Source organism: Lipotes vexillifer, unplaced genomic scaffold, assembly GCF_000442215.2.
Source record: "Lipotes vexillifer unplaced genomic scaffold, Lipotes_vexillifer_v1.1 scaffold1102, whole genome shotgun sequence".
NCBI classification, from domain to species: domain Eukaryota; kingdom Metazoa; phylum Chordata; class Mammalia; order Artiodactyla; family Lipotidae; genus Lipotes; species Lipotes vexillifer.
The window spans coordinates 482,315-493,202 of record NW_006771065.1 but is presented as its reverse complement, the minus strand read 5'-3'; the positions used below and the strand labels follow the sequence as shown (position 1 = coordinate 493,202).

At 44.5% G+C, this 10,888-nt stretch overlaps 3 protein-coding genes across 3 annotated transcripts in view; 1 reads left to right on the top strand and 2 right to left on the bottom strand.

The window, feature by feature from the left end:
• Nucleotides 1–334: 334 nt before the first annotated feature.
• On the bottom strand, nucleotides 335–1,090 carry RPL36AL (ribosomal protein L36a like). The gene is made up of 2 exons (XM_007446512.1): nucleotides 993–1,090; nucleotides 335–611 (listed from the first exon to the last, which is right to left on the bottom strand). The coding sequence occupies exons 1-2, from the start codon at nucleotides 1,088–1,090 to the stop codon at nucleotides 335–337; spliced, it is 375 nt and encodes a 124-aa protein (XP_007446574.1).
• Nucleotides 1,091–1,604: 514 nt separating this feature from the next.
• Nucleotides 1,605–3,648, top strand: MGAT2 (alpha-1,6-mannosyl-glycoprotein 2-beta-N-acetylglucosaminyltransferase). The gene is made up of 2 exons (XM_007446507.1): nucleotides 1,605–1,773; nucleotides 2,040–3,648. Exons 1-2 carry the CDS (start codon nucleotides 1,759–1,761, stop codon nucleotides 3,381–3,383), a joined length of 1,359 nt encoding a protein of 452 aa, XP_007446569.1. The 5' UTR covers nucleotides 1,605–1,758; the 3' UTR covers nucleotides 3,384–3,648.
• A 2,174-nt stretch (nucleotides 3,649–5,822) lies between these two features.
• DNAAF2 (dynein axonemal assembly factor 2) overlaps nucleotides 5,823–10,888 on the bottom strand; it is a 5,871-nt gene continuing 805 nt past the window's right edge. Inside the window, 3 exon segments of the mRNA XM_007446506.1 lie at nucleotides 5,823–6,654; nucleotides 7,451–7,594; nucleotides 9,593–10,888. The exon segment at nucleotides 9,593–10,888 is cut by the window's right edge and continues 12 nt beyond it. Coding sequence (XP_007446568.1) covers nucleotides 6,151–6,654; nucleotides 7,451–7,594; nucleotides 9,593–10,888 — 1,944 coding nt within the window. The 3' untranslated portion in view covers nucleotides 5,823–6,150.

Sequence of the window (10,888 nt, the reverse complement as noted above, 5' to 3'; positions counted from 1 at the left end):
GGTACGAACCCGTGTCCCCCGCATCGGCAGGTGGACTCTCAACCACTGCGCCACCAGGGAAGCCCCCACCTTCTTTTTATATAAATACAAGATGCCAATTCTTGTGGGACTAAAGTTAAATAATGAATTTGATAAGAGGATGAACTTTAGTTCACTTACAAATAATTTACCATTATTTCTTTAATTTAGAGCCAAATTAGGCCTGTGATTTTATATTTTGAAAAATACAAAAGATTTGAGTAAGAATATCACTGTATTTATTCTCATACAGGCAATTTTTCTATAACTTCAACATTTTGCTCTCAAAAATAGAAGAACAAAAGATTCCCAAAGCTTAGAACTGGATCACTTGGCCCTTTCTCTTCTTATCTCCTCCGAGTTCAAAATGCTTGCATCTCTTAATGGCCAGCATCCTCTTGGACCTGCAGTTGGGCTCAACACATTCAAGCCTTAGTACGATCTTCTTTGTGGTTTTAGCCTTCTTCCGGAAAATTGGCTTTGTTTGCCCACCATAGCCACTCTGCTTCCGATCATAGCGCCTCTTTTTCTTACAGAAAGTCCTTCGGGTTTTAGGTACATTGACCATCTTTGCAGTAGAGGTGTGATGAAAACTGTTGTAAAATATGGCAGCAAACGTTAAACATTTTGAAAATTCAAGTGTTTTATAAATATTTATAGGAAGATAACATTACACAAGTCAGTAACGTATAATTGCACCAAGTATTCATTTTCCGTATGAGTAAATGTACATATACGTGCACAGCTTTTGGGAATTCTTAAATTATTGGAGCATTTATAGAATGAGACTCACTGAAAAACAGCAAGAGCAGCAGCACAGGGACGACCAGTACAGTTTCCCCCACAAAGTGGGTTCCTCTGGGGCTTAATTTACAGTGGCTTCCCAACAACTAAAGCGTAGTGGTGTGATACCTGATTTTCTTCGGCAGAGAAAGAAGGCCGAGGCTAGAGTTTATTTTCGCCTCTCCGCGCACCCTCTCCCTCCATGTTCTAGCTCCCGGGCATGCCCGACTCGCGGCGCGGTGTAGAGCCACCTCCACGGCCCGCCCCGTCCCTTCTCCGAGGACTGCATTAGCCTGGTTTCACTTTTCCCTCCGAAGCATCGTCATCCTTTCCTCAGCAGCCCTGAAGACTGACGTGTCCCTAATGAGTGCCTCCCGGCCCAGCAGCCGCCATGCGGGAGCCCCTTTCCGGAAGGGAGAAGCCCGTTTTTGAAATCCACCAACTAAGGCGGCGGGCCTCGCCCTCCCTCTCCTTCCAGGGCCCACACGGCCCAGCCCTGGATCCTGAGCACTGGGGACTCCAGCCGGAATCGCCGCCGCCCCGCACCCCGCTTACCTGGTAAACCCGCGTCCACGACCCGGCTTCGTTCTGCTCACGCCTCACAGGAAAGGAAGGAACGCCCCGGATGTAGGAACTGAGCCTGAGCGACCGCGCTGCGGCCCAATAGGCAGCGGGCGTCGACGGCCGTGCGTCTCCAGACTCGACCGGGAAGCGCCAACCGACGGCCCGAGGGGCGGGGCGGAGGGGTGTGGGCCTGGGGACCGCGGCGGTCGGCGGGCCAGTCGCTGGTTGTCAGGACAGTCGCCGCCGGAGTGGGGCGAGGATACGTCCCTCGGTCTGGGACGTCCGGGGCCGCGTAAAGATGAGAGCGCAGAGGACGCAGGGCCGCTGGAAGCGCAGGTAACGGAGCCGGGGTGCGGTGGGGCCGCGACAGGCTTCTTCCCGGACCCGTGCTGGATGGAGAGGACCGAGGCGACGCCGTGCCGCGGCTCCTAGCGGCGGGGCCGGTGCCCGAGCTGCATCTGCCAGGCGACGATGTGTGGAGCCCGGGCGGTGCGGGGGAGCTGAGAGCCTTCGGGCCCCGGGACCCCCGGGGCCCGGGATGAGTTAGCGAGGACAGCCGCGGGGGCCAGTTCCGACTGCTGCAGGCCACGGCCGCCGCCCGCCCGCCCCTTCCGCGCCGGAGCCGCTACCTCCTTTCCGCGCCCGTCTGCCTGCCTGCGCTCCTGGCGTCGGAGACCATGAGGTTCCGCATCTACAAGCGGAAGGTGCTGATCTTGACGCTCGTGGTGGCCGCTTGCGGCTTCGTCCTCTGGAGCAGCAATGGGCGACAAAGGAAGAACGAGGCCCTCGCCCCGCCGCTGCTGGACGCCGAGCCCGCGCGGGGTGCAGGCGCCCGGGCCGGGGGCCATCCCGCCGTGTCCGTGGGCATCCGCCGGGGCTCCAACGAGTCGGCGGCTCTGCTAGTCGCGGCGGCCCCGCACCCCGAGGTGGACAACCTGACGCTGCGGTACCGGTCCTTAGTGTACCAGCTGAACTTTGACCAGACGGTGAGGAATGTAGGTAAGGCCGGCTCCTGGGCCCCCCGAGAGCTGGTGCTGGTGGTCCAGGTGCACAACCGGCCTAAATACCTCAAACTGCTGCTGGACTCACTTCGAAAAGCCCAGGGAATCGACAAGGTCTTCGTTATCTTTAGCCATGACTTTTGGTCGACCGAGATCAATCAGCTGATTGCTGGGGTAGATTTCTGTCCGGTTCTGCAGGTGTTCTTTCCTTTTAGTATTCAGTTGTACCCCAACGAGTTTCCGGGCACTGACCCCAGAGATTGCCCCAGAGACGTGGAGAAGAATGCAGCTTTGCAGATGGGATGCATTAATGCTGAATATCCCGACTCCTTCGGCCATTATAGAGAGGCCAAATTCTCCCAAACCAAACACCACTGGTGGTGGAAGCTGCATTTTGTGTGGGAGAGGATCAAAGTCCTTCGAGACTATGCTGGCCTCATACTTTTCCTAGAAGAGGATCACTACTTAGCCCCAGACTTTTACCATGTCTTCAAAAAGATGTGGCAATTAAAGCAGCAGGAGTGTCCTGAGTGTGATGTTCTCTCCCTGGGGACCTATACTGCCATTCGCAGTTTCTATGGCGTTGCTGACAAGGTAGATGTGAAAACGTGGAAATCCACAGAGCACAATATGGGTCTGGCCTTGACCCGGGATGCGTATCAGAAGCTGATTGAGTGCACAGATACTTTCTGTACTTACGATGATTATAACTGGGACTGGACTCTTCAGTATTTGACTGTATCTTGCCTTCCAAAATTCTGGAAAGTGCTGGTTCCTCAAGTTCCTAGGATTTTTCATGCTGGAGACTGTGGTATGCACCACCAAAAAACCTGTAGACCATCCACCCAGAGTGCCCAAATTGAGTCACTCTTAAATAATAACAAACAGTACCTGTTTCCAGAAACTCTAACTGTCAGTCAGAAGTTTATGGCAGCCCTTTCCCCACCTAGGAAAAATGGAGGGTGGGGAGATATTAGGGACCATGAACTCTGTAAAAGTTATAGAAGACTGCAGTAAAAAATCACAATTACAAAAGCAAAAGTAGTGACAGTCTTCTATTTTTGATATTTGTCCAAACAGAATATACAATTGAATAAAAGGTTTAGGAACTGGTTTCTGCTTTAGTACAACAACAGAATTCTTGTAAAAGGTGTCCCAATATAGTAATCTTTTCCTTTTATGTCTGATTAAGATTTAAAACAAGTTTTCATTTTGAGAATTGGGTTTTAAAGCTCAATGTGTATCTGCTAAAGGTAATCATTATTGTTAATTGATAAGAAAGAAGAGGGGAAATTTTATTTAAATTGCATCTATTAATCTTTTTATCTGGAACTTTGTACACTTTTCCACGTTCAAGACTTCTTTTAAGTACAGCAAAATTTATTTAAAATTGTCGTATTAGTAAAAAGTATTACAATGAAATTGTTAAGAGTATTAATGGAACAAGCCCAGCTTCACTCTTGACAGTTACTAGGAAGGGATTGCTTCACTGGTTTTATAACTCAAAAGTTATGTTAAACACCCTGTCAGAACAGAATCATTTTCAGTATTAAAGATTCCTGTATTATTGTATTAAGATCTGCCTGTGCTTTGGAACCTTCATAGAACACACTTTCTTTTGGAATGTATTTGATTGATAAGAAAGTTTAAACACTGTTTTCACCTCAATGTAGAAATACAGTGTTTTTTTTTTTCTTTTAGTGCTGCCAAAATAAAATACTCATTTTTGCATAAAAAGATTCCTGATCATTTTGCAGAATAAATTTTTACACCAAAATCCAGTAAAGACATTCTACAAGTTTTAAAGTTAGCATTACATATTATCTGTACGTTGTATAACTGAGTTTGAAATAAAGAAAACCCAGCTCTTGACAGTGCATCCCTTTGGAAGAAACTGGCTTTCAAATTAGCCAGGCATAGATAATGAGCAGTAAAAAGCTGCTGTGTAAGTGAAGTACAGCCAGAAATGATACAAAGTTCAGTCCTGCCAAAGTGAAACATGTTCTAGTGCCAGCTTTATTTTAACAGAAATCATACTTTTTAAAAAGACAGACAGTAAATAATAGGAAGCAGGCTTAAAATTTACTCCATATTTAACATGAAAGTTTCCCTTAATAGTATATAATTGTATTCAACCATAAGTATAGACTACTTTCTGTGTAGGTACTGCAATAGTCATTTCAATCTAAGAAAACTGGGTACCTAATGGACAGTCTCAAAACTATTATTCCATCAAATTAAGATTCCTATTAATGGTTGAAAAATGTATATATGGTCATCTACAATGGAGCAAATAGTTCTCTTGCTTTATGAGCTACCTTTATACTGCCCTCAGCCCTCTGGTTCCAGGTTTTACTGGGGTTATAAATGTAAATCAGAATGAACTGCTAGGCTTCTTACCAGTTTTTGGTGCTCTGACCTGACCTCCCTAGTTCAAAGGACTAAAGAAATTAAGTAGTTTCCGGGACTAAGGTAAGGCCAGAGGTTTGAATTAGTAGCTGTTTTTGGAACAGAAATAGATCAGCTCAAGGCCTTGGGGTCAGCGATTAGATCAACAAATATTTTCCTTTCTATATTGTCTTTCATGTTGTCCTAAAATTTTTTGTGAGAAAAAAAAAATCTGTTGGGATTTTCTCCTGGCCTCAAATAAAACTACTATTCCACAAAATTCATAACTTAGCCACTGTTAGATAAATTATCTGCTGCCCTCTTTTAGGTGTTATAAAAGAAATTGATTAGAAAACACTAGCTCTTGTTGTTTTCATGTAATAATATAATGAAGACAATTTTCCTATTGGAGCAAATTCTTAATTTGTCCTGTTCTAAAATTTGTAAATTAATTCTATAAAACCAAGGGATGTTTGAATAATTTCCAAAAAATTCTTTTAAAATTTTGATTTTTCGGGCTTCCCTGGTGGCTCAGTGGTTGAGAGTCTGCCTGCCGATGCAGGGGACACGGGTTCGTGCCCCGGTCCGGGAAGATCCCACATGCTGCGGAGCGGCTCGGCCTGTTAGCCATGGCCGCTGAGCCTGCGCGTCCAGAGCCTGTGCTCCGCGACGGGAGAGGCCACAACAGTGAGAGGCCCGCGTACCGCAAAAAAAAAAAACAAAAAACAAATAAAATTTTGAATTTTTAAGGTCATTAACAAATAACCTGTTATTTATATATATATGTATACACACATATATATATACATGGTGACATATATGAGAAGAGTAAAATATAGAGTTGAAGCAAAAATACTAAATTTCAGTGTATTTGTAGTTTGGATCGTTTAATATTAGTAAAGTTCTTTCAGAATCTCTATGATAAGCGTAAGTACATCCTATTTAGTGAGACTTATAAATGCGTAGTTTTGAGATTCTCCTCCCGCCAACACATGCACTCTAGTGTGCTTCTAGTTAACTGCATTCTTTAGAAATACTCTTTGTGACAGACACAATTTAATGAATATTTATTTTGAAACTTTATTAAAGTAATGGCAAACAAAAGCCAAAAACAACACAGAAGTAAATATAAATAGGTTGTATTAAAACTAAATGTTTAACTATTAGAAAAAATATACATCAGAGGAATCACAAAACTTATTTCCATAATTAAGGAAGCTTTGTATAAACTCTACATGCAAAAAAATAAATAGCTTCAGTTTCCCCATGAGAATAAAAATTGCAAATTTTAATTTTATACTTTCTTGAATACCTTTGGTTTTAAGATAGTAAACAGAGAGTCTATTTTTAATCCATAAGTTTTTACTCAACCTTTAAATTCTAAGATGATACAGAATTAATCCAAGTCATAAAGCAAAGAATTCTGAAAACTGAATGAGCAATGAGTTACATGATCTTTAATAATCTGCACACGACCATCCTGCATATTGGTTTCCTTTATGTTGTCAAAACCAGGCGTATTGTGAACTTCAGTTTTGTTCAGTAATGAAGATGGGTGATCTCCATCTAATTCTTTCTCTTCAGTTATTACTGGTTCTTTTAAATTATCTTTTTCATCATTTGAGTGAACAGCACTCTTGTCTTTTATAAATTCAGGTTCCATTTTTGACTCAGGTTGCTGAGACTTTGCAAACGGCTTTTGAGAAACATCAAGGGCCCCTTGTTGCAAGCATGCAACTGAACCACAACTGTCTGTTTCTAGTACTTTGACTGCTACAGATGAACTGGAATCAGCTGAGGTAGTAGCATGTTGTAGACTTTCTTTTTCAGTTAGATGACTTCCTTCATTGACTCTTTCTTCCTTCTCATGAAGCTGCTCAGAGTTACTACATTCTTGCGACTATGTAAGGAGAAACAGCAAATTAATAATTCTTTGAAATATAATAATTCTTTGAAGTAAATTGTACCTGCTGGAAACTTTTTTAACTTGTGAAGGAATAACCCAGTAGACTTACAGATAGGCCCTCTGGCTTCCCCCTCAAAGTCATTCTCCAAATGCTGCGAGTCATATTTTAATCATGCAAAACTGGCATTGATTCTCTGATTAAATACTTTCATTAACCCTTTATCTCTTTCAGGATAAAATAATCCTGGCCTACAAACCTTTTAACATGGCCTGTAAAACCCATTAGCAGTCATTCTTATAAGGGCATTCTTGAATTTCTTGAATTTTCTTGTATTTCTGTGATTCTTTAGAGCCTCTTTCCCCTGAATTCACATTACAAGTCAATTGTGCTAGTTACTCATTCGTGTCCAATACTGAAGACTATAAAAATAACCAAACTTAAGTTCAACTAGAAAGAATGAACAAACTGGATGACATAGTTCCCATGGTTTGAGAGTCAAAAAAAGCTGTTTGTCCCTGGACTAATAATTCCCAAATGTTAGTTTCTCTCCATTCCTCACTGAACAGTTATTTGGGGATTAAAGGAGATAACATAAGTGAAAATGAACTGCAGATGTTTAATAGTAAAATACATATAAAAAAAGTCTTTATTCCTCTTAACATCACTCTTCCCAGCCATCATGTCCAGTTAGTTTAAAGTTATGATATAAAGAAATCAAGAATGAAGTTATTTGTTAGGCTTCAACCTTGTCCCAAACCACTACTCTATAGAGCCCACCCAAATCCTTACCTTTGCATGTATTTCAATCTTACTCTCAGTAACCTGAAGAACTTCAATTAATGGTGGGGTTAGGGGCATTGTCTGTTTGAATGGAGGGCTCAGGACCTCTTCAAGAAACTCATTAACGTTTTCTTCACTGACAAATAACCTTTCCTAAAACAAAAAGAGAAAAAAAAATTCTACCTTATTGGTCATACTTGACAGAGTTGTATCTAAAAACAGCTCATAAAAGTTCTCACACAGTTCAGAATTGCACTTTTAAAAGGTTTATTTTAATGTTATTCCTATGCTGTTCTGGCAAAAGAAAACTGAGTACTGTACAGAGGAATAAGAACAGTAACAGGGGCTTCCCTGGTGGCGCAGTGGTTGAGAGTCCGCCTGCTGATGCAGGGGACACGGGTTCATGCCCCGGTCCGGGAAGATCCCACATGCCGCGGAGCAGCTGGGCCCGTGAGCCATGCCCGCTGGGCCTGCGCGTCCGGAGCCTGTGCTCCGCAACGGGAGAAGCCACAACAGTGAGAGGCCTGCGTACCAGAAAAAAAAAAAGAACAGCAAGAGTACATACATATATAGGAAAAGACCCTAGAAGAAAAGTCTTAGTTCCTTTTCTAGGTTTCTATTAAATCTGAGGTATGTTTTCCCTCCAAGTAATCTTAGTTACAAATTATCTTCCTTTTTTCCCCCCTCTATTTTGTAAGAATAACATAACCTCTAGAGTTATAAATGCAGTCCAAGCTAGAAAATGTAATCTAAGTTTAGAATACTTCCTAATGAGTCAGCGAAAGATACAGACAGGATCTATTTAAATTTTGTGTGACCAGTTTGCCTTTTAGTTCTTGGCTAGGTAAGAAAATATATTCTTTAGTATTCTCTCAAATGCTTGTCCATATAGTTTTTTTCCCCACATTGTGAGTTATTTTCACATTTATAAAAACAATTACAGGAAAACGACTGCCCTTTCCCCTTCTGATGATATAAACAGATAGTCGATTTCATATTTTATATTCTCACAAAGTATCTTACCTAGCCTTGGCTATTTACCATTTTTGGAGGGTTTCAAATTAACCACTTCTCACAGAAGATACACCTCATAAAATAACAATTTAACTTATTAGCAAATTTCTAGAAAAATACAGGAAGAAGTAAAACTTCCTGGCAGGTTAAAGCCCAAGGCTCCAAACTTAATTTTTAATATATAATCTGTGCAACTACTGTTGTGAATTTGGGAATTTAACCCTTAAGTATCGTAAAAGAGCTAAAAAAAATTTACATGTAACATTGATACAAACCTCAATCAAAAATACCAATTAATTGTTCACTTATGAGTTTAAAAAGTTCTATAGAACGTCAAACTTTTTTTTTCCAGTATTTGCTAATAGTACTGGAATATTGAATCTCAAGATCCTCAATAATCTGAAAGGTATAGTAGCAACTACAAAATGATATCCTAGGTAAACCTGATAATGCACAGCCCCAGTTTTTGCCCAAAAGAGATGTAGCTGATGTGATGTTGGTACCAACAAAGGCTTATATTACACTTTGTTAAATGCCAGCCATTGTGCCAGGTACTAGCAGGGAACAGATTAAAACAGATGCAAAAAGAGGTAATTTCAATGTAATATAACGCCCACCAGAAGACAACCCCACCAATATCAGCGACTGAAATTAAGCAGTACCATATGGCCGAGAGGGCAAGGGATTTAGATTCACACCTGCGAGCTGGTTTTCCTACAAAAGAACTGTGTGGCACAGGCTGAGTTACTTTTGCTCTCTGGAAGTAAACTATTTACTTTCTAAGGTTGGAAAAAGCTATTTACCAACTTAAAATATGGCCATAATAGAATGCCTCTTAAACCTATTTGTGTCACAACCCCTTTGAGAATATGACTGAAGTTACAGCCCTTCTCAAGGGCAACTGTGAAGATTTGAAACCCATCCACCAGAAAGGATGCGTTAAGGTTTTTTCGTTTTTTTCAATATGCGTTTGAGCGTACTTAACATCTTTCATCAAGTGCATCAATTTCAAGTCATCAGAAGTTATAATGGAAAATCCTTTGTTTAGGATAAACTGAGAGTGTGCCTGTGATAGCAAGTGGAACAGAATATTTCAAATATTAGGACTCTAGAAAGAGTCCTCCAAAGAATCGTTACCTCCAAAGAATCGTTGTTTAAACCATAATACCACTCTCTCCACTGTCCGTGGCACTCTGGAGATTTGGCCAGTCCTATCACTGCATTGTTTGAAGAAATGCTAACCACTGGTTCTTTGGTATTCAACTTATTCTCTGGAGTAAATTGCAAAAAGAAGGAATAATAAACTAAGTCTTGGGTGGAGAAGGACAATTTGTACCAGAGGGGGGTCACTTCCCCTTGAAGGCTTTGAGGCTGGATCCAAGGCACTTGAATGAGCAGAGTCAGGGATTCTTCATCCTGATTACACTGCAAAGGCGGGCACAGAGGTTCCCCGCCGTCGGTCCCGGGACCACTCATGGCTCGATCAGCTGGCTCCCTGCGGATGCCTCCCCGGACCTCCAGCGCCTCCACGCCGAGAGTTCGGCGCGCACTCACTTTTCCTGCAGAAGACCCCCTGTCAAGGTCGCCGGATGAAGCACTAGGAGCGCCTCCGCCACCGTCCCCAGGTGAGTTCCCAGCTCCGGGAGGCGGCTCCTCCCGGATGCCTGTTGTTGATCTCTCTTGCCCGCTGAAATCCCGCTCCTCGGGTGCTGAGACGCGCTCCTCCCCGGCGGCGTCCGGGGTGGTGATCCCGGCGTCTGCAGTCCAGCATCGGTTGGGATCCGAGCCTCCGTCCGCCCCACCAACCCCCACCGGGCCCGCCTGCCCCTGATGAGCGGAAGCGCAGGGCGCACAGTCAGTTCCGGGCCGGTCGGCGGCCTCTTCCGGGGTCGCGGCGGGCTCCGGGTGTGTGGCGGTCAGCGCCACGGGTAGCGTGACCACCAGCTGCCGCCGGGCCTTGTTGAATTGCGCCTTGCCGCAGCTATCATCCACCGGGTACGGGAGCGAGAGCCGCAGCCGGTAGTCGGGTTTCCTCGAGTCGAGGCACAGCAGCTTTCCCGTCACCTCCAGCGCCGCCTGCTCGGCCGAGCGCAGCAGCGGCAGCTCGATGGTGACCACGAGCTCCTGGGGTACAGTACTGGGGGCCGAGTCCCGAGAGCAGCGGTAATCCTGGAGGTCCACGTGGTGGCGCTGCACCACGCTGTAGCTAGGCTCAGTGGGGGCGGGCTGCAGGACGGCCTCCGGAGGGGAGGGCGCCTGGGGCCTGGGGATCGCAGCGCTCCCGGCGGCCTCAGGGTACCGGTAGGGGTAGGGGAAATCGGGGAGAGGGCTCTCCGGCTCCCCCTCGGGCCGGGCCGGGGAGCCCCCGGGCAAGGGCGTGCGTAGCACGGCGGCCTCCGGGGTCCCCTTGTACTTGACCTTCAGGATCTTGGC

Bases quoted from the DNA above. Each gene is read 5' to 3' on its own strand.
- RPL36AL (XM_007446512.1), bottom strand. From the start codon at position 1,090: ATGCAGTCCTCGGAGAAGGGACGGGGCGGGCCGTGGAGGTGGCTCTAC. The intron at 612-992 runs GTGCGCGGAGAG...ATTTTACAACAG, and splicing joins CTAGAACATGGAGGGAGAGG to TTTTCATCACACCTCTACTG.